Source organism: Astyanax mexicanus, chromosome 1, assembly GCF_023375975.1.
Source record: "Astyanax mexicanus isolate ESR-SI-001 chromosome 1, AstMex3_surface, whole genome shotgun sequence".
Taxonomy (NCBI): Eukaryota; Metazoa; Chordata; class Actinopteri; order Characiformes; family Acestrorhamphidae; genus Astyanax; species Astyanax mexicanus.
Window position 1 is genome coordinate 11,647,362 of NC_064408.1, and position 22,639 is coordinate 11,670,000.

General features: G+C 42.3%; 1 protein-coding gene across 2 annotated transcripts in view; it reads right to left on the bottom strand.

Moving 5' to 3' along the window:
• Positions 1 to 511: 511 nt before the first annotated feature.
• Positions 512 to 22,639, bottom strand: part of fam222ba (family with sequence similarity 222 member Ba) — a 148,089-nt gene continuing 125,961 nt past the window's right edge. For both annotated transcript variants that reach the window (XM_049466370.1, XM_049466368.1), the window contains exons 4-5: positions 2,677 to 3,172; positions 512 to 2,216 (exon numbers count right to left, since the gene is read on the bottom strand). In XM_049466370.1, the coding sequence (XP_049322327.1) occupies positions 815 to 2,216; positions 2,677 to 3,172 (1,898 nt within the window). In that variant the 3' untranslated portion in view covers positions 512 to 814. The remainder of the gene's footprint in view (positions 2,217 to 2,676; positions 3,173 to 22,639) is intronic.

The following is a 22,639-nucleotide window of genomic DNA, read 5'->3' on the forward strand; positions in this document are numbered from 1 at the left end:
AAATGACAATATTAGCTACACGATCTACATCAACCAGTCTGCTGGTGCTGTTTTTCTTCCTACAAAGAAATAAATAGGTTCATTACAGAAGAATCAGAACCACAGACTTTATCCTTAAAACTCCTTAAAAATCCTGCAATATAAGTGAAAGAAAAGAAAAAAAAAAAAAGAAAGAAAGAAAACATCCTGATGCATTACTGAGCCTGTTGGACTGGAGCGCAAATCGCCGGTGTCAGCGGTTTGCAGGAAAAGGAGATTATCCTGCCCTGATCAGAACCCAGCTCAGACGTTTGGAGGACGACTCCAGCCCTGCCTCTATACGTCTACTCCAAAAGATACTGAGATACCGTGGAGCGAAGCAAAGGAGAGGAAAACTAATGTGGGAACGAGGCCATATTGAACCCGATCCTTGAAGGTACCTAATTAATTAAAGCACTCCTTTAAAACAATTGATCACTTGCAAGACTGAAGATCAAAAAGGGAAAAAAAGAAACAATCGAGGAAACACTGCTCTTTGTTTGGATGCGTTTGTTGTGTGTTTGCGTCCTTCATTTATTTATTTATTTTTTTGTAGCATTAGCGATTGGTTTCCGGTCGTTTTAAACTGAATTTTTGATGCTTTATGCGTTTTTCTCACGGTAAGTAGTAGTTGTAGTAGTAGTAGTATTGGTATTAAGACAGACTGAGAGAGCGTTGAGTGTATCGAGTATGTGTGGCTATCTGCAGTGGACAGACAGAGACGGAGGAGCAGAAGAGTAGAGCCTGTGTTGTTGTTTTGTTGTGTTTATTTTTTTTTAAAGTCTTTAATTGGAGCTTATCTGTACCCTGGGTGCTGGCCATGGGCCTCGGAAGGGGGGGCCACCACCCTGCCCATGGGGGGCGGCCTGTGCATCTTCCTCATCAGGCCCAGATTTTGATCTCGGAAGCAGGGCGTCTGGAAGTCCCCTCCCATGTAATCCGCCGTTTGCATCAGATTAGTCTGCCCTGCGACCACGGCCACCCCTGCCTGCGGCCGGTAATGAGCCGTCGCTCCCGCGGGGGCGCAGTCCACTCCCCCCGGGGCTGGGTTGGTGCTGCCCGTGGCGGTGCCGAGGAACGGCATGGGCATCTCCTGCAATCCCGAGCTGTCGCTGTTGGGCGTGGGCAGGATGCTGCCCCACACTGGTGGCTGGTGGTAGTACTGCCCGTTGGCGTAGTGCGCCATGCCGTTGTTGTTGTTGTTGTTGTTGACGACCGGTGGCGAGGGCGTGGGTTTATCCAAGGGGGGTTTGAGGGTGTAAGGCTGCCCCATGCACAGCTCCGGAGGGTAGTTCATGCTCTTACAGGGGAAGCCAGTAGGGTCTCGTTGAGGGGGCTTGCAAGGGTGGCCGACCCCGTCTGAAATGTGCTGCAGGTGAGCTAGCTGATGCTGGTTCCATGACCTCATCTGCTGCTGTTGCTGCTGCTGCTGTTGTTGTTGATGTTGATGGTGGTGTTGGCGGTTCTGATGCTGCTGTTGGTGCTGTAGAGGCTGCTGTTGCTGCGGATGCTGTTGATGTTGCTGCGGATGCTGTTGCTGCGGATGTTGTTGCTGTTGATGTTGCTGTGGATGCTGTTGATGTTGTTGTGGATGCTGCTGTTGATGTTGATGTTGCTGAGGATGCTGCTTCATATCACTATGATACATAGGCATCCGGTTCATGGTGCCCATGCCGTGTGGGGGTATGGCGCCCACAGGGGCCGGTGCAGCAGCTTTGTCCAAGGGTCCCATGTTGCACGAAGGGTGCATGAGTGCACCAGGGTGACCACCGTGCATAGACACCCGGGAGCTAGCGTTGATGAGCAAGTTTCGGCTGATGGGGCTGGGGTTAGCGATCTGGCCCTCGCACACGGACGTGGCGCCGGCACCCTGAGCCCGCGCCTGGCAGAACTGGTTGATCTGGTGCACGATGCTGCTCAGGTCGGCCTGTCGGCCCTGGTGTAGGGCCCCAGCCATGGACAGCGGAATGGTTGAGGTAGACACGGTCACATTGGGTGGGGCGTCAGCATCCGGGAGTTTCCTGGCGCCGCCCTGCAGGCCTGGAGGAGGCTGCTGGAGGTGCTGTTGCTGCTGCTGTTGGAGCAGTACAGCAGGAGGGGGTTGTGGACCTGGATGTGCCAGGGCAGGAGGGTGCGACAGAGGTTGCGTCCTGCCCATGCCCTGGGGGTGCTGGGGCATAGCAGAAGGGGGGTGATGCCTGAGATAAAGAGATACATGGAAACATGAGATACATGATTAATTCTCAAGGTTATGGAAGCAGTTAATTAGGAACTGTGAAATCATATCCATATATTAGCAGATGCGATAAAAATCTACATAATTAACCTTTTAAATTTCATTAAGACTTTTTGTTTGTTGATTAAGTGCACTTTGCATACAACTGAATTTTAACATTTTAACAGATTTTTTCTTTTAAATGCACAGATCGGGCATAACATTAGTATAATTTTATAATCCTTGTTTCTAAGCCGATTATTAACCCCTAAACAGGCAGACATTTTTGTCAATATTTTGCCTGATACTAAATCTTAAGGATTTTCATTCAAGCAGGTAACAAGGAGGTATGCTAATGTTCTGCTTTATCGATGTATAAATGTGTTGTTACAGGTAATAATAAGGGACAGAACCACTGATAAGGCACTGAGATAGTTGCCCACCCCTGGTGTTGTGCTCCAGACTGTTGTTGCTGCTGAGGCTGGGGCTGCTGGAGGGGCTGGAGAGTCTGTGAGTGCTGGGGTAGCCCCTGCTGATGCTGGCCGGGCACTCTCGGGAGCGGCTGTGGCCCGTGGTGAAGGGTTAAAGTGCTGGCGCCCGCGGGAGCGTACGGGCCTCCGGGGGCGCTCATCATGGCCTCGGGGTGCAGGCGCGCTCGTGTACCGGCAAAGTCCTTAACCACGCCCTTGGCGGTGGGCGCCTTTACGATGGCCAGGAGGCCGGCCTTGGCCGTGGGCTGGGAGGGGGGGTAGGGGCTGTAGCGAGGGCCGCCCGTATCCAGGCCGTTGACGGTGCGGCGCACGTGGTTGCGCTGCGGAACCTTGACGCTGTTGGGGAAGATCTTGATGGTGAGTGGGCTGTTGGCGACCTTCTTAGCATAAGCATCCAGCTCCGCAGGGGTCGGACACTGAGCTGATCTCATCCTCTGTGTAGTGTCCCCTGCGCAGAGACAAGATAAGAGGAAGTTCATTAGCCATGAAAAAAAAAAAACTAAACCAGTGTCTGTGCCTGTGGTTGATAAGGTGTTGCTTAAGAGTTCATTGATGTGTGTTATAGTGTTGCTAATGGTTTGTCATGGTATCGTAGGTGGTTGATTTGATGTTGCTTAGTAGTCCCTTGAAGGGTGCTATAATGTTGCTTGGTGGTTGCTAAGGTATTGTTTATGGTTTGCTATGATGTCCCAGTTGGATGCAAGGGATTAACAGGTTTTCAGGCGATGGGGCTGGAGTCAGCAATTTGACTCCTGCACATGGATGTGGTGTGATGGTATTACTAAGTGGCTGCTATGGTTTTGCCACTGTGGTTCATATGGTGTTGCTATAACAGTGCTAGACTGTGGGCGCCGAGTGGTCCAGCGGTCTAAGGCGCTGCCACTATGAGCAGGAGGTCGCAGGTTTGAACCCCAGCTCAAGCAGCTTTGCCATCAAGCTGCCGGCGTCAGAGGGAGCAAAATTGGCCCTGCTCCCTCTGGGTGGGTAGATGGCGCTCTTTCCCCACATCACTCCTAGGGTAATGTCTGCAGTACAGGGCGTCTGTGAGCCGGAGCCGAGCCGCTGTGCTTTCCTCCAAGCGCGCTGGCTGCTCGGCAATGCTGCATCAGCAGCAGCTCGAAAAAAAGCGGTGGCTTACTTCATGTGTATCGTGAAGCATGTGCTTCACCCTCCTGGTGTGTTGTGGCATTACTAGTGATAGGGGGAGTCCTAATGAGTGGGTTGGGTAATTGGCCGTGTAAATTGGGGAGAAAAATGGGAAAAATTAGAAATAAAATTAAAGAAGAAGAAGAAAAGTGCTAGACTGTTGTTGAGAGATCCATGTGGTTGTTTTGGTGTCACTAAATGGCACTTGAACAACAATGGGTGCTACAGTGTTGCAAGGTGGCTCCTATGGTGTTGTTTATCACATAATCAAAAAATGTGGGATGAGTAATATGACATAAATGTGGCCCATAAAATGAATAAATTGAGGGAATTTAAACAATATGCTTTGCATTTTACAGGCCTCCCAGCCTGTGTTATAAAATCACTACAGATAATTCAGAATGCAGGACGTCTGGTCTTCAACCAGCCAAAACGGGCATGTCACCCCGCTGCTCATTGAGCTCCATTGGCTGCCAGTTGATGCTCGCATCAAACTCAAAGCTCTTACAATCTCCTACAAGGTGATGACAGAACAGCTCCTTCCTACCTGCACTGATCACTCCTGAAGACTTACGCTACCTCCCGGCCGCTGCGCTCCTCCAATGAACGTTGCCTCGCTTTACCAAACAAACATTCACACAAAGAAATACAGACTGTTCTCATACAGAGTTCCCCAATGGTGGAACAAACTACCTTCCACTACCAGATCAGGAGAATCTCTCACTATCTTTAATAAACTCCTGAAGACAGAGCTCTTCAAAGTAGTGATGATACGCTTTTTTCAGCTCCGATCCGATACCGATACAAAACTGATAAAATTGCAGATACCGATACAAATACCGATACTTTTAGTTTATTAATAGTACTATGATTAAGGTTTCATAATGAGGCTGAAACAGACCACACAGCCCTTTGAAGAGTATACACAAGTGCATTTAATGTAAATGCATTCAAAAGTCATTTATTTGACATACTTTATATGCAAATACACAGTAGTTTCCTTTCAAGTTAAATGATTTAATTTTTATTAAATATTAAAAAAAGGTAAATATTAAATACGCTAAATATTAAATTCAGGGCATTGTTTTGCTACGGTTGCGCAGGAGACTTTTATTTTGACAAGTAGCGTAGAGGATTAGCTGCAATAGCTAATGGCTAACCGGTGGTGCTAACTGTATTTCCGAGCTGAATTAATCACTGTTTTTTAATAACTGATTGATTTCTTAGTGCTGGTTAGGGTTGGTAGGATCTGTGGTTTGATATTAGATGTGGATTATGGCTGTAGTTCACTTAATATAGTTATTTATTGCATTCACAATGCCGGAATGCATTTGCTAACGGCTAACTGGTGTGTTTGTGCTGGTTAGTGTTTGTAGATCCTGTGTTTTTATAGGATATGTGAATTATAAATATAATTTGCTGTCAGTTCAGTGCTAGCTAGGCTAACAGACTGCTGGTGTTAATCTGTTTATTTGGACGCTGACTTTACGTGTACCGTTCTGCTGTACAGCGTTTTCAAAGTTAAAACTCTCCAGATAATTGAATTTTTATTGAAGACAAATAGCTAATGTTTACTCAGTCAGCTGCAGACTGAAGCTGCTGGATGTTCAGGGTAAACTGTGGAACTGGAATCCTGATCAGGGATGCGTTTTGTGTTAACGTTATGGCGGATTTATTGTTCAGCTCAAGCTTTGTACTGGAATATGGATCGGTAAGTGGATCGGACGCGCTCGCCCGATATCCGATATGTCGAATTACGTCAATATCGGCCCCGATACCGATATTGTATCGGATCGGTCCCATCTCTACTTCAAAGAGCACTTACTCTCCTAACACCTCTAACTAACTACCTCCTACTACCAGATCAGGAGAATCTCTCACTATCTTTAATAAACTCCTGAAGACAGAGCTCTTCAAAGAGCACTTACTCTCCTAACACCTCTAACAAACTCCTAACTACTTCTAACCTCATTTCCTTCTTCCCCTCTTTTCCTCCTCTGACTCACTATTTCCCTTTGACCTCCTTCAGACCCTATCTTAAATGTTTTTTACCCTAAACTTCTATTACTCTATGTACATCACTACTGTAAGTCACTTTGGACAAAAGCATCTGCCAAATGTAATGTAAAGTAATGTGAACATGAATGTGAAAGATAAGAGTGTTCAATTAGAAGCAAGAGAAAGGCAAGAGTGCAAACAAACTCAGAAACCAGAGCGGACAAAGGGAACCAGAGAGGAGCGAAACCCGACTGGCCTGATATTCTCACGTTCCCCGACTCAGAGCCGCCACAAAAAGCCCCTGACATTCAGGAGATACAGAAAATTGGGAGGATAGACAGAGAAAGAGCTCATCTTTGCAGAACAGGTGGAAGGTCAGAGAGACTGGAAGGTTCTCATCCCTTCTGAAGAGGACACTTCCTCGGCTTCAAAGAGAGTAATAGGGATGCTACGGATTTTTGGTAAACAAAATTACAGTGGTGTGAAAAAGTGTTTGCCCCCTTCCTAAATTCCTGATTTTTTTTGCATGTTTGTCACAATTAAAGGTTTCGGAACATCTAACTAATTTAAATATTAGTCAAAGACAACACAGGTAAACACAAAATGATATTTTTAACAGAAGTTGTTTATTACTAAGCAAACCTACATGGCCCTGTGTATATATTTAATGTGGTTTGATGTTCCGAAACAGTAAGTGCTGAAAGAACGAGGTCAGCTGACTACCTGAATATACTGAATATAGACCAGATTATTCCATCAATGGATTTTTTTCTTCCCTGATGGCAGGACTGTCAGGATTCATGGGGCTGGAATTGTGAAAGAGTAATTCAGGGAGCATGAGATCATCATTTTCACACATGGATTGAGAGAGTTCACCACAGAGTCCAGACCTTAACCTCATTGAGAATCTTTGGGATGAGCTGGAAAAGACTTTGTGCAGTGGTCAGACTCTACCATCATCAATGCGAAAAAGATCTTGGGGAGGAATTAATGCAACACAGGAAAGAAATAAACGTTGTGACATTGCATTGGGCATACAATTTTTTACAAAGTTAGTAAAGTAATGCTTGGTCAGGTATGTGATTTATTAATTCAACAATGGTACCAGATTGGTATCAGATGATTTTATGTATTGATATTGGATCTAATAAAGATCAATGCATCCCTACTTTGTGGTAGTAATGATAGAACTAGTGCTCTCAGGCATACAGATTTGATTTTCAGCATGCAGGGCAAATTAGCCTCTTCCTAATGACGAAAAAATGCAGCGTTAAGGCGTTAAAAAGGCGAATATCTGGTACTGACGCAAGTGAAAGGAAGACGAGCGAGTGTGTGTGTGCGTGTGACAAACTGCACAGATAGCACCAGAAGCAGGTGAACGTTCACCAGCACACGTCCTCGCCATCAACACCACAGGTGACATTTCCTGCACAGCACACCCAGACACACACACACACCTAGACAAAGCTCTCAGAGCACCAATCAGCACTCTCCAAGCTACATTAATACCCGACAAGTGCATCTGTTACACAGTATTTAAAACTCCTCACGTCAATCATCTCTGTGTGCATGTGTGTGTGTGTGTGTTTGTGTATGCGAGTGTCACAGAGAGAATCTCGGAGTGTGTGAAGTCTCGCCGAGTCCCAGCAGTCATGAATTCTGCATGGGCGTCTGGATTCCGGATGGGTTTACTGTGGAACTGAAGAGGGACAAATACTGATCAGTCTGAGTGTGAAGGAAGGACGCGAAATTAATCCTCTTTACCAGAATCATTTGACTGGATAAAGAAACAGACTACGTTTAATCTGAAACAGGCACTCTTTGGCTTATTGCATCTAGGTTTCATCTGCCACTGAAACATTAACACTATAGTTTGCATATGTGCGCTTAAAAAATTGCATGTAGAACCCTGTGTACACGTTTCCGAGAGAGGGTGCTTTTCATGGCGGGGGTGCTGAATTTGGCCCAATACAGGCAACCCTACTGGCTGAAGTGAGTGAGCTAAGAGTGCTCAGGCACGGATTGTTTAAACGCAGTGTGAGTGCAGGCCAGCGGGGGAGTAGGGAGGGGGTGTACCGTACTCCAGCATGATTCAACCAAACCGTGCTTAGTGTGAGTACACTAAACACTAGATGTAAATATTGATAAAACATATTTAAGATATCTGATGTTTTGTTAGTAAAGTCCAAAACAGGGAAAAAAGGATGTTCTTTATTATTTGTTAGTGTACATTTCTGCATTAATGTGAATTAGCTAGAAGACTTATGATTAAAATGAAGCCTCCAACAAAACTGATTAACTGTTTTTTTAGACTGGATTAATAGCTAATTGTTGATATCAGATACATATACTTAATTGTACTTAAAACATATTGAGAAATGTCTATGTACTGTTTATGTACTTACTTAAAATACACTGCTCAAAAAAATAAAGGGAACACTCAAATAACACATCCTAGATCTGAATGAATGAAATATTCTCATTGAATACTTTGTTCTGTACAAAGTTGAATATGCTGACAACAAAATCACACAAAAATCATCAATGGAAATCAAATTTATTAACCAATGGAGGCCTGGATTTGGAGCCACACACAAAATTAAAGTGAAAAAACACACTACAGGCTGATCCAACTTTAATGTAATGTCCTTAAAACAAGTCAAAATGAGGCTCAGTATTGTGTGTGGCGTCCACGTGCCTGTATGACCTCCCTACAACGCCTGGGCATGCTCCTGATGAGGTGGCGGATGGTCTCCTGAGGGATCTCCTCCCAGACCTGGACTAAAGCATCCGCCAACTCCTGGACAGTCTGTGGTGCAACGTGACGTTGGTGGATGGAGCGAGACATGATGTCCCAGATGTGCTCAATCGGATTCAGGTCTGGGGAACGGGTGGGCCAGTCCATAGCTTCAATGCCTTCATCTTGCAGGAACTGCTGACACACACCAGCCACATGAGGTCTAGCATTGTCCTGCATTAGGAGGAACCCAGGGCCAACCGCACCAGCATATGGTCTCACAGGGGGTCTGAGGATCTCATCTCGGTACCTAATGGCAGTCAGGCTACCTCTGGTGAGCACATGGAGGGCTGTGCGGCCCTCCAAAGAAATGCCACCCCACACCATTACTGACCCACTGCCAAACCGGTCATGCTGAAGGATGTTGCAGGCAGCAGACCGCTCTCCACGGCGTCTCCAGACTCTGTCACGTCTGTCATGTGCTCAGTGTGAACCTGCTTTCATCTGTGAAGAGCACAAGGCACCAGTGGCGAATTTGCCAATCCTGGTGTTCTCTGGCAAATGCCAAGCGTCCTGCACGGTGTTGGGCTGTGAGCACAACCCCCATCTGTGGACGTCGGGCCCTCATACCATCCTCATGGAGTCGGTTTCTAACCGTTTGTGCAGACACATGCACATTTGTGGCCTGCTGGAGGTCATTTTGCAGGGCTCTGGCAGTGCTCCTCCTGTTCCTTCTTGCACAAAGGCGGAGGTAGCGGTCCTGCTGCTGGGTTGTTGCCCTCCTACGGCCTCCTCCACGTCTCCTGGTGTACTGGCCTGTCCCCTGGTAGCGCCTCCAGCCTCTGGACACTACGCTGACAGACACAGCAAACCTTCTTGCCACAGCTCGCATTGATGTGCCATTCTGGATGAGCTGCACTACCTGAGCCACTTGTGTGGGTTGTAGAGTCCGTCTCATGCTACCACGAGTGTGAAAGCACCACCAACATTCAAAACTGACCAAAACATCAGCCAGACAGCATAGGTTCTGAGAAGTGGTCTGTGGTCCCCACCTGCAAAACCACTCCTTTATTGAGTGTGTCTTGCTAATTGCCAATAATTTCCACCTGTTGTCTATTCCATTTGCACAACAGCAGGTGAAATTGATTGTCAATCAGTGTTGCTTCCTGAGTGGACAGTTTAATTTCACAGAAGTTTGATTTACTTGGAGTTATATTGTGTTATTTGAGTGTTCCCTTTATTTTTTTGAGCAGTGTATATTAAAAGTACATTAATATTATGCTTTCATCAAAAGTTTGAAAGTAAACTTTGATGATACTTTTTAAAAATTACAATGTAGTGTATTTAAAAAGTTAAAATTATACCGCTACTATATACTTTTGTACATTTTTAGCAAAGTGTGTTACAAGTACGATGTATCATGTAACATTTAGAAAATAAATTAAATAACTACATTTATAAAATGTAAAGTAAATTTGTAACACGTTTAAAATTGTAGTATAGTATATTAAAATATATTTTTTTACAGTCAACAAAGTACACTAGAAGTATGCTACTTACAAAAGACGGGAAAAAAGAAGCATATTTGTCCTCTAATGTAAATATATTTAACATAAATTCTCAGTACATTCCTAATATACCTGGTGTATAACAGTGATACCGTTTAAATATTTAAAATATGGGGTTACATACATAAAGTAGTATGTTTAAATGTTACTTATATATATTTAAAATAGATCCATTTTAGTACAGTTAAGTACTTTAAGTAAGACTTTTGTACTATTTTTTTCCAGGTAAAGCATAATAAGTTCGAAAAAAGCTACTTCATTTTAGCACTGTTTAAATATACTGATTAATAATAACGTGGCTACAAGAACACTTCAGTGCACTATGGTGTAATAATTCTTAGTATAATTTAATCAATTTTTTTATAAAATTATGAAGATCAGAACACAGAAACATGTAGTGCAGGCATCAGGCAGGTTCTGAAAGACACTAAAACTGCCTGAAACCTGTGTTTTAAGATCATATTAACAATTATTGAAGCATTTTCTATCACAATAAATGATGATACCTAATTGTTGTCCAGGCCTAACCAGAACATATGCCACAAATGCAAGTATAAAGAACTGTTCTACACACACCTAGAACTGTGTCCAACTCAACCCACATTTAGGAACTCTCGTTTTTTAAGAGTGCACCTGAAAGGCTGTAGTGCTGACGTTGCAATACGGTGATGAAATGTGTGGGCTTTGGCATTATCCTCAAGGACAGAGCTTTTATCAGCTACTTCTTCACTTCTGCAGCTCCACGCCAAGAAATACTGCAAGATTTACACCGCTTTCAGTTTACAGTTACTGCAGCCTGAGAAACAAGACTCATCTGAGGAAATTCAAATAAAATTGGAAACATATTAAGGAATCATTTCTGTACTATTGTCTATTAAAAAAGCATAAGACATTTACACTCATAGGAACAAATGCTGTGCAAAAATGTATTTAAGTAAATCCTTATAAGAACTGTTTTGTAATAGATATGCATGTGTAAAGAATCTTTTTAAAGGGTTAAAGCCTGGACCCCTATATGTACAAAATTCTATGCATAGGGTCCCCCAGAGTTCTATTCTAGAGACCTATTCTAGGGTCAACAAAACTTTTAATTAAGACAGTAATAGGAGTCGTAATAAGAGTGAAGAGTTAAAATGAGTGGATGTAAAGTTTCTTCACACTCACAAATCTCTTAATTTCGTTAATAAATATTCTATATGTTTTGGTTTCTGTTCTGTGGCAGTTAGCGGCTGATGTTTATGATGCTCCAGCCTTAGTGCTGGAGAAACTTTACTGAAACTCCTGTATAAAGCTGCACTTCAGCGGAATGGCTTTACTGCTCCTTAATACCTGACTGCTAAAATTTATCAATGAGGCGCAGCGGATTTTAAGACGGACTGACGATTTTTGGGAAAATTAAAGGATTTTAATTTTAATTTCACCTTATAGTGCGAAAAATATGGTAATAATGTAACAAAATAAAAAATATACAAAACTCTAAAGGGTAGCCTGTTTAGTGTATGTAAAATGCAAACACAAGCATTTAATTGTAAATACAGTACATACAAAAATGAATTAAAAATAGACTTTTTAAAAAATCTAAGTTAGAAATTTGTGTCACAGCCCTACATCCACTTCTTTTAACCCTTCAAAAAGTTTTACATTTAAATTTACACATTATTTTCAAAGTGTTGGCTATGGCTCTAGGAAACTTTCGTAGCACCTCTACTTTTTTTCTTGCTATTCAACATTAAAAACTTCACAAGGTTCACATATTGGTGTACCTCTACTATAAAAGTATGTGTAACACTGCTTCTTGTACACACACACACACACACACACAAGCATAAACACCCCCTCCCGTCGCCCCTGATGAACTTGTCTGAGTAAAAGACCTGGCCCGGCGACTGAGGCCTCCACCCCTCAGCAGTATCTGTGGGCAGACAGCAGCAGCAGAAGCTTTAGTGTAATAAGTGCGGCCTCGGCTCTAAACGAGCTGATTAATTAGAGAGCGTTCTCCCTCTGCCCTGCTTGCTACATCTTGCTGAGTGCGGGGAACAGCAGGCTTAAGGCCAAAAAGGAAAGCAAATGAGAATTCGGAGATTCTTCTGAGTCCATTTAAGGGGGTAAGGTTATATCTCTGAGGGAGAGATAAATCTTTTGCTCAAGCTTAGCATCTTTGTGGTGCAGAGTGTTTAATTAGGATGTGCTTTTATAAAGCAGAAAACGAGCACAGACTCAGAGATATATTAAAGATCAAGTATATAAAAAAGGTGGAGGGAGAGAATTAATGCTGGTAGCGTAAGGTTATAGTCCCTTATTGGATCTTTTACAGATATATCATTAGAAAGAGAGGCTAATAGTCTTATAAAATGTATTATACTTATTATTATACTGACATGGGACTACTATGGTGTATGGTGTCCCATTACTTTTTTTTAAGATTTACTTCAAATTTTCTCCCATTTTTTTCTTCGCCCAAATTGCTTCAACATAAGGAGGGTGTAGACTAGCACATGCCTCCTCCGACACACAAGTCAGACTCGCCTCTTTTAGAACTGCTGCTGATGCAGCATTGCTGAGTAGCATCACAGCACACTCGGAGGAAAGCACAGCGACTCGGTTCTGATACATCAGCTCACAGATGCCTTGTGCCGATCGACATCACCCCTAGAAGTGATGAAAGAGCGGCATCTACCCATCCAGAGAGAGCAAGCCCAATTGTGCACTCTCGGAGCTCCGGCAGCTGATTCGAACCAGATTCGAACCAGCGATCTCCCGATCATAGTGGCAGCGTTTAGCCCGCTGTACTGCCATGTGGGATGTGTGTGTGGGGTCTACCTTATTGAATGTGGTTGAAGTGATTTCTGTTTGAATGGACAATTTTACAAAAAAAAAAATAATAATAATAAAAGATTAATTAAGTTGTTATGTAAGGCCTAAAAAATTTATCGTAATTGAGAATCACTCATATATATTTGAGATATATCAAGAATTATTTTTACAATATTGCCAAGCCCTAATGTCAAAACTGAAGCCAAATATAGATGGCTTCAGTTCATATATGGCACTATATGGCAAACAAAAACTATATGATATATCGCAATATCGATATTTTGTCCTACCACAATACTACATACATTTCTCATCAAACCACACACACACACACACACTTACTCAGGTACTGAATTATGCAGAGTTCCACTTTAAGTAGGGATTTTTATAGTAGTCATTCCACTCCTGCCCGGCACTACTTACTGAAAAAAAAATAAAACATAAAAAAGCTTTACTTTCTCAAGCTGGTGTGACACGTTTGATGTGTCTACAGGAGAGGAAAGGAAAGGCTGTTAAAAGAAAAGACGGTAAAGATGACACAGAGAGAGAGGGAGAGAGAAAGAGAGAGAGAGACAGTGAGGGAGAGAGAGAGCATGAGAGAGAGAGAGAGAGAAAGAAAGCATGAGAGAAGAGAGAGAGAGAGAGAGAGAGAGAGAGAGAGAGAGAAAGAGAGAGAGAGAGAGAGAGAGTTTGACGATGATAAGCGTTTTCTGTGAAACTGCTGTCTGGTTGCTGAAAGGGAGCCTTTGTATAAAACAAGCTTTCATCACTTGAAGAGAGAGAGAGAGAGAGAGAGAGAGAGAGAGAGAGAGAGAGAGAGAGACTGTGTGTGAAGGTTGAGGGGGGGCTTCTGATGTGCACCCACCTGCACTTCCCTGCCACTCTGATCCAGAACTACTGATCCTTACTACACACATGCAGACACACAGGTTTGTTTTACTATACTTGCAAGGACCTTACTATGCTATGAGAGTATCCTCTAAAGCAGAAATCCCTGCAGAGGGTAGCGTTTACAGCGCAGTACATCACCAGGGTTCAGCTCCTAATACTTCTGCATTTATACACCCACCCATGCCTGAGGAAATCCAGATCAATCAAGAAGGACCCCTCCCACCCAAATGTCTCCCACTCCCACTACCTGTTCTCACAGTGGCTCAGTGGAAGGAGGCTCAAAGCTTGAAGACCAGAACCAGCCTGTTTTGAGACAGCTTCTTCCCCCGGGCGACCAGGCTGTGAAACAGCCAGTAGAAATTTATATAATTTATACAATGTGATTTTATGGATTTTATTTTTGATATTCTATCGCTCACTGTTAAAATTAACCTACCCTTAAAATGATACTGAGTTTCTTGTCTTTGTCAGTGGGCGAACAACAAACAAAAAACAAAATCATCAAGGGATCAATTATTATATATAATTATTTCCTTCACTGTATAAACAAATCATTGGTCACAGATAAGGAGCGGTCACTTTCGCCTTTGTTGCAGTGCTGCACTATAATTCACTTTTACAGGGTTCTTGCAACATTTTATTTAGTCAAATTTAGTCAAGTTTAATTATTTTTAAGACCTTTTTAAGACCTCAATAAATATAATTTAAGACCCAAAAATGTAGTAATAATTTCTTTAGTTCTCTCCCCGAAAGTTAACGTCAGCTAGCTTTCCGCTGACGTTAGTATGTTAGCTAACTCACCGCTAATGTTAGCTAACTCTCCGCTAACCTTAATTCTATCCCTGGTAACATTAGCTAGCTCTTTTAAGCTAGCTAGAGTTAGTATGTTAGCTAACTCACCACTAATGTTAGCTAACTCTCCGCTAACCTTAGTTCTATCCCTGGTAACGTTAGCTAGCTCGCTTTAGCTAGTTAAAATTAGTATGTTAGCTAGCTCACCGCTAAAGTTAGTATGTTAGCTAACTTGCCACTAATGTTCGCTAGCTCTCTGCTAACCTTAGTTCTCTCCACTAATTAGATGTTTACGATGGGCCACTGTGTTTTCCCACGGGCATTAAAAAGACAATTTAAGACCTTAATTACCAGGATTTTCATTTAAGACTTTTTAAGGACCTGCAGGAACCCTGTTTTAGTGTGTGGCCGCCTTAACCCTAATCCTACCTTTAACTTTACTAACCAAAAGACAGTCCACTCTTTTAGTTTTTCAAATCTTTTACAGGGTTCTTGTACCATTTAAAAGTCAAAATTAATGCCTTTTAAGACAGTTTTAAGACCTCAATAAATGTTAAAAAATGTTAGCTAGCTTGCTGCTAATGTTATCTAGCTTTCCGCTAACTTTAGTTCTATCCCTGGTAACGTTAGCTACCTCGCTTTAGCTAGCTAAAGTTAGTATGTGTAGCTAGCTTGCCACTAATGTTAGCTAGCTCTTTGCTAACCTTAGTTCTCTCCCCGGATTAGATGTTTACGATGGGTCACTGTGTTTTCTTACCGACATTTAACGGACCATCTGAACATTTAATACCTACAGCAAATTTACAGTAAATTTAAGATAATTTAATACATTTTAAGGACCTGCTGGACCCTGCTTTGGTGTGTCCGTCTTAACCCTAAGGCTAACTTCGTCTGAAGGATGCCTGGTGGGTGTTCTGGAGGTGACTGACAGATGAATGAAGGTGGAGCTAATGCATTTAAACAAGTAGCGAAAGATTATAAAATGCAGACAAACGTGTCGAGTTCTCTCTTATAGGGGTTCTGACAACATATGATGTGCTGCAGAGTGGGGGAAGAGGTAATAAGAGGTAAATTGTGAGTTAAAGTAGTATTATTTTGGATTTTTACCTTATAAAAGGCTTGTCGTGTTGCAAACTGCACTAGGTCACTCCTGGAGTCATATTACAAATATTACATGTAAAAAAAATGCTGTAATACAATAATATGTCTCTACCACCTCTGTCCACATGCTTCTCTAAACACACCATCTGAAAATGTAATACCCTACAGCAAATGTTCTGTAAATTTAAGACAATTTAATTACCAGGATTTTAATTTAAGACATTTTAACCCTGTTTTAGTGTGTGGCCACCTTTACAACTTTAACCTTACTAACCAAAAGACCAAAAGACACTCCACTCTTTTAGTCATATATTTCATATATTTCTATTCTTGTGTAGACCTCAAGTTTGTTTTTTTGGTTTTTGTTCTATATCAGCAACATGTTGGCTATTTTATGGCATCGACAATGTTCATGACTTGAGTATCACAGACTTAAATCAGTCTCTTCAAATGAAGGACTTCTAGAAAATTAAGTATTTTAGCTGGTGGAAATTTTTCAAACAGTTCTTTCATATTTAACCTCACAAGTATAGCAATACAAGCATGCGCACACACTCACACGCCGCATCCCATTTACATGCATTTCCATCCGCCCCTGGCTCCCTCATCTCCGGGCTCGCCACTGTGACCAAGGCTGCTGAACACAGGCCGATTCACAGCGAGGTCACTCCGTTCTACCACTCCGATACTCATTCTGCACGCTGGAATAACCCGCTTCCTCTGAGGGTCGCTCTCTCTCTCGCGCCGCTGCAAGAGTATGTGCTGCATTAGAGCCGCCCGGAAAAGGTTCAGAGCAGAGCGCGAAGGCCGCAGAAACACACAAGAGGCCGAGCAGAAGTTCAAGCCTCGCGTTCTCCACAGTGATCTGATTCTAAAAGCTGTTCTCTGTGGCTGTAATTCAGATGCACGGTCCTCTAGAACTGCGTACTGAAGTGATAAGTGGCGTTTTTTAACGCTGGTGCGCGGGGGCGGCGCAGAGGGGTGAAGGGCAGCGATAAGGACACGTGGTGGCCTGCGTGTGCTGATGGTAATGGCAGTGGAAATGATGGTGTTGAAGCCTGTGTGAGGTGGTGTATTGTTGAGGCTGGTCTACATTCATCTGGAAGATGCATGGTGGGTGTTCGAGAGGTGAGTGACAGATGAATGAAGGTGTAGCTAATGCATTTAACAAGTAGCGCAAGATTATAAAATGCAGACATTCGCCTCAAACTGTGTCGAGTTCTCGCTTATATAGGTTCTGACACTGTATGATGTACTGGAGAGTGGGGAAAGTATTATTGTTTCTTATTGTATTGTGTTGTTGCTGCTGGATGCCTAAATTAATAAGAGGTAAATTGTGAGTTAAAGTAGAATTATTTAGGGTTTTTCCCTTATAAAAGTTTTAGCAAGTTGCTAACTGCACTAGGTAACTCCTGGCGTCATATTAAAAAATGTGTAAAATTCTGTAATACTCCTCTACCACCTCTGTCCACATGCTTCTTTCACTTGCAGTGATGGTTATGAAAATTCTCAGTCCAGAAATGCATGTGTAAAGCATGTCCTTTAAAAGTGATTCAAAGCTCCATTTGATATTTGTAACGGGAGCCCATTAGCAAAAAAAAAAATAATAATAAAAATGAATGAATGGTGTTCGAGAGGTGAGTGACAGATGAATGAAGGTGTAGCTAATGCATTTAACAAGTAGCGCAAGATTATAAAATGCAGACATTCACCTCAAACTGTGTCGAGTTCTCGCTTATATAGGTTCTGACACCGTATGATGTACTGGAGAGTGGGGAAAGTATTATTGTTTCTTATTGTATTGTGTTGTTGCTGCTGGATGCCTAAATTCCAGTATCTATCTATCTATCTATCTATCTATCTATCTATCTATCTATCTATCTATCTATCTATCTATCTATCTATCTATCTATCTATCTATCTAAAGAAGTAATAAGAGGTAAATTGTGAGTTAAAGTAGAATTATTTTAACCTTATAAATGGCTTGTTGTGTTACAAACTGCACTAGGTAACTCCAGTGAAGCTTGCCAGGCTGCAGTCATGTTAAAAAATATGTAATATGCATGTATTTTGCAGCTAGAAATGTCTAGAAATGTCCTTCAACAGTGACTCAAAGAATACCTAAAGCTCCATTTGCTGACTATAAGTAAAGCCCATTAGCAAAACAAATGACAAAATCTTAAATAATTCTGCTTGAATTTTTTAATGTATTTATTGGGGGTATATAAAAAATAGACAGTTTGACAGTATTTTAGTGTGATTAAATTAGATCATATTGTTAGTTACTTTTTGAGCATATCATACATATCATCGGTGCAGCTACGGATGCATTTTGTCAATCAAAATATATGATCAAAATATCAACAAATTCATCAAAATATCATCAAAGTATCAACAAATTTGTCAAAATATCGTCCAAAAATCAACAAATTCATCAAAATTTCATCAAAATATATACAAATTCATCAAAATATCATCAAAATATCAACAAATCGTCTTTAAATACAGTGATGCAAAATTTTTACATTTTATATTTTTATATTTTAGTTTTGATGCTTCTAAGCCACAGCTAATTGCTTTTAAATGCAGCACATCTTGACATAATGGTACATAATCTGGCAGCTGTCCTTTATATTGTGTCAGAACTTCATGATAATCGGACCAATAGAGTTGGATTTGAAGTGATAAAGATGATTAAACTGCATTGCTGTTCAGGGATCTATTCTACTCTCAGTCACAGTTAGTCCTGAGTCCAGTCTGGCCAGCTTGCAACCACTCGGCTAATGACCAATCAACCGTAAGCCTCTCCCTCAATACACATTCAGCACTAATTATTTACCACACTCTCACTCTCTGGCTCACACAGGCAGTGAGATTTAGAACGGGAGAGCTGGGCAGCGGCTGGGACGGAACGTGAGCCTTTGGGAGTGAGTGCATGCTTTGTCATCACCTTGTAGGCCAGGGGTCAGCAATTCAGTTTGGCCGTGGGCCAGATATTTTCCAAGCCGTTACGTGGCTTGGAAAAAAAAATCTGTTTTGGAAAATGAAGTGTAATGGGATGGAGTGCTACAGACTAGTAGCTCTCCAGCCCAGAGGGTTGTTGAACCCAACTGCAGAACAGTTGATCTCAAAGCAGGTAAACCCAAGAAGAAAGAATTAAATAAACACAGCACTCCTCACACGGAATCGAACCCGTGTCGTCAGGGTCGCGGCCCAATAAACTACCTCTGCTTCGGCTAATGAATTGGGACACGGCCGGGAATACACTCCCATATAAGGAGATAGGGAGCCCAATGTAGGCAATAGTGAGAGCAAGTAAAGAATGAGCAAGTGAGAAAGAGAGAGACAGAGAGAGAGATTAATGGGTTAAGAGAGAAAATGTGTGCGTGTATATTTATAAATGTGTATATTTTTATGTGATAAATAAAGTGCAAGAAACAGAGAAAACGGTTGTGAGAGAGAAATGAGCAAGAGACAGAGTGAGAAAAAGAGAGAGAGTGAGAGAGAAAGAAAGCATGAAGAAGTGAGAGAGACAGATCGAGAGGGAGTGAGAGACAGAACGTGTGATTGAGGGATTGAGCACAAGCGAGTGAGCGAGAGAGAGAGACTAAGTGAGCGAGGGACGAGACGAGGAAAAAAATTGGTCTGGATCAGAAAATGCGCCGCGTCTCTCCGTGGGCAGACGCCCTGTCAGATTAGCTCTCTGTCAGGGTGACAAATCACGCCCTGGAGATGCTGCACATGTGTGTGTGTGTGTGTGTAAGAGTGTGTGTGTGTGAGAGTGTGTGATAGTGTGTGTGTATAGTGAGAGGGCTGCTGGCCTGGAGACTGATGAGCAGCACGACGCCCTGAGGGGAGCCTCCATGAGCAGCAATTATAGAGACTCAGCCAGTGAAGTGAAGGGGCCACTCCAGACCCCCCCTTCTCTCTTTTTCTCTCTCTCTCTCTCTTTTTCTCTCTCTCTCTCTCACTCTCTCTACCACTCCCCCAACCTGTGCCCATCCCTATCTCTCACTCTCTGTCTCTGTATTTCTCTCTCTCTATTTTTCTGACAATTTGTTGACTGATCCTCTCCTCTGGTCTGGACAGGATTGACTCAAGTCTGAATCAGGATTAAATCAGGTTTCAGTGCTGAACTGAATCAGGCAGGGCTTCATCACCACTGAGGTTAGAATTAAGGACACACGATAATACCTTAATTATATCAACAACGGCTTATAACTGCATTTTTTCGAAACATTGCCTAGATTTAGCTGATATTTCAAAATTATATTTGGTTATGTATTTTTTGTATGATGAAAAGAACCAAGCGCCACTGGCCGCACTACTACAATTGGCCGACACTGACCAAAAAATTCCCCCCCAAAAAAGATGTCAAATTTCACCAGCATCGGCAGATACTCCTCAAGTCACACTGTTTTTTAAATTAAAATGCTGAAAACATGTATAATTTTTGTTACACTTTATAACAGCGCTACTTTGTTTTGGTCTTAAAATCTCAAATCCCTTAAAATCCTAATAAAATTAATTTAAGTCTGTGGTTGTAAAAAACGTGAAAAAGTTCAAGGGGCATGAATACTTTTGCAGGCCACTGTATATACATGTGAAATAGCTGATATCAGCATCAGCCCTGAATTCCCACATTGATACATCCCTAGCAAGAGCGAAACAAATGATGTCTGAATCAATTCTGAACCAACCCAAATTAGTCTGAATCAGGACTGAATTAAATAAAGTGAGTCTGAAACAGGCAGATCTGAATCAGGTCTGAATCATGACTGAACCAAAACTAAACTGAATCAGGGCTGAACCAGGACTGACCTGAATCTGGATTGAACCAGGACTATACTGAATCAGGACTGAATCAGCATTGAAACAGGAAAATACTAAATCAGGACTGCATCAGGTCTGAACCAGGTCTGAACTGAATCAGGACTGAACTGAATCAGCTCTGCATCAGGTCTGAACCAGGTCTGAACTGAATCAGGACTGAACTGAATCAGGTATGAACCACAACTGAGCTGAATCAGGTCTGAACGAGGACTGAACTGAATCAGGACTGAACTGAATCAGGTCTGAACTAAATCAGGTCTGAACTAAATCAGGTCTTAATTAAATTGGGTCTGAACTGAATCAGGTCTAAACTGATCTCCCTCTTGTTATCGATATCAATCCAGAAGTACATATCACTGCATCCCTACAGATGATAGATGATGGTATACACTCCCCCAGCACACATTCACTCTCTCTTTCTCTCGGTCTAGAGCATCATGCTCTGGTCCAGATGTTGGCAGAGCACATCTGGCACAGACTCGAGGCTCTTGGGAGAACTGAGACAGAGGAAGCAGCAGACTGAGCAAGAGAGGAAGCAGAGAGCAGCAGAACGAGACAGAAAGAGTACATCAAATATGAGAGAATTAAAGAGACAGACAGACTGAAATAGACACAAAGGCATGGATGGACAGACAGACAGAGATACAGAGACATAGTAAAAAGACAGAGAGACAGAGAAAGACAGATAGATAGGATCTGAGATTCAAAGTAAGATATGTAGAAATATATGGACAAACAGACAGACAGACAGGCAGGCAGACAGACAGGCAGATAGACAGGAGAAAAACACAATTTTATATAAAGGAAGTTGTATTTTCTCCAGTCAGACAGAAGCAGCAGAGAGAAGAGTCTTCGATCAGGGAGAAGAAGCAGAGATGAGGTGATTTGTTTGGCGTGGGAGTGGGAGTGAAAGTAGAGAGAGGGAGAGAGAGAGAGAGAGAGAGAGAGAAAGAGAAATGGAAAGACAGAGGGGGGGAGAGTGACGATGGGGAACAGCCCTGTGTGTCAGTAATGGGGGCTCCTGGGGCTAGGCTGATTACTGCTATTTTCAAAATCACACAACTGATGAAGGGAGAGAGAGAGAGAGAGAGAGAGAGGGAGAGAGAGAGAGAGAGAAGGGCAGTAGAGGAAAAACTTTAAAAAGACCAAAGAAAGGAAGAGAGAGAGAGTATGTGAGAGATAATAAAACGTACAAAGAAAGTGAAGGAAAGAGAAAAGAAGAAAGGGAAAAAAAGAAAGGACAAATAGAAACACAGATAGAAAGAACGACAGAGCCTGACATGCCAAAAATCATGGGATCACACAGGATTTTTTATTATGTAGAACATGGCACTGATTCCAAAAGTGGACAGAAGACAGTGTAAGATAGACAGATAGAGAGAGAGAGATATACGGGGAGAGAGAGACAGTATGAGCAGACTGGTAGAGAGAGATATATATGGGGAGAGAGAGACAGTATGAGAAAGACAGATAGAGAGAAAGAGATATATACGGGGAGAGAGAGACAGTATGAGATAGACAGACAGTATGAGACAGACAGATAGTGAGAGAGATACAGAGAGAGAGAGAGAGAGAGAGAGAGAGAGAGATACATACAGGGAGAGAGATACAGAGAGAGAAACAGCATTAGATAGACAGAGATATATACAGGAAGAGAGACAGTATGAGAGAGATAGAGAGAGATACAAGGAGAGAGACAGTATGAGATAGACAGATAGAGAAAGATATACAGAGAGAGATATACAGAGAGATACAGGGAGGGAGAGAGAGAATGAGATAGACAGATAGAGACAGAGATATACAGAGAGAGATATACAGAGAGATACAGGGAGAGAGAGACAAAATGAGATAGACAGATAGAGACAGAGATATACAGAGAGAGATATACAGAGAGAGACAGAATGAGATAGACAGATAGAGAAAGAGATATACAGAGAGAGATATACAAAGAGATACAGGGAGAGAGAGACAGAATGAGATAGACAGATAGAGAAAGAGATATACAGAGAGATATACAGGGGGAAATAGAGGCAGT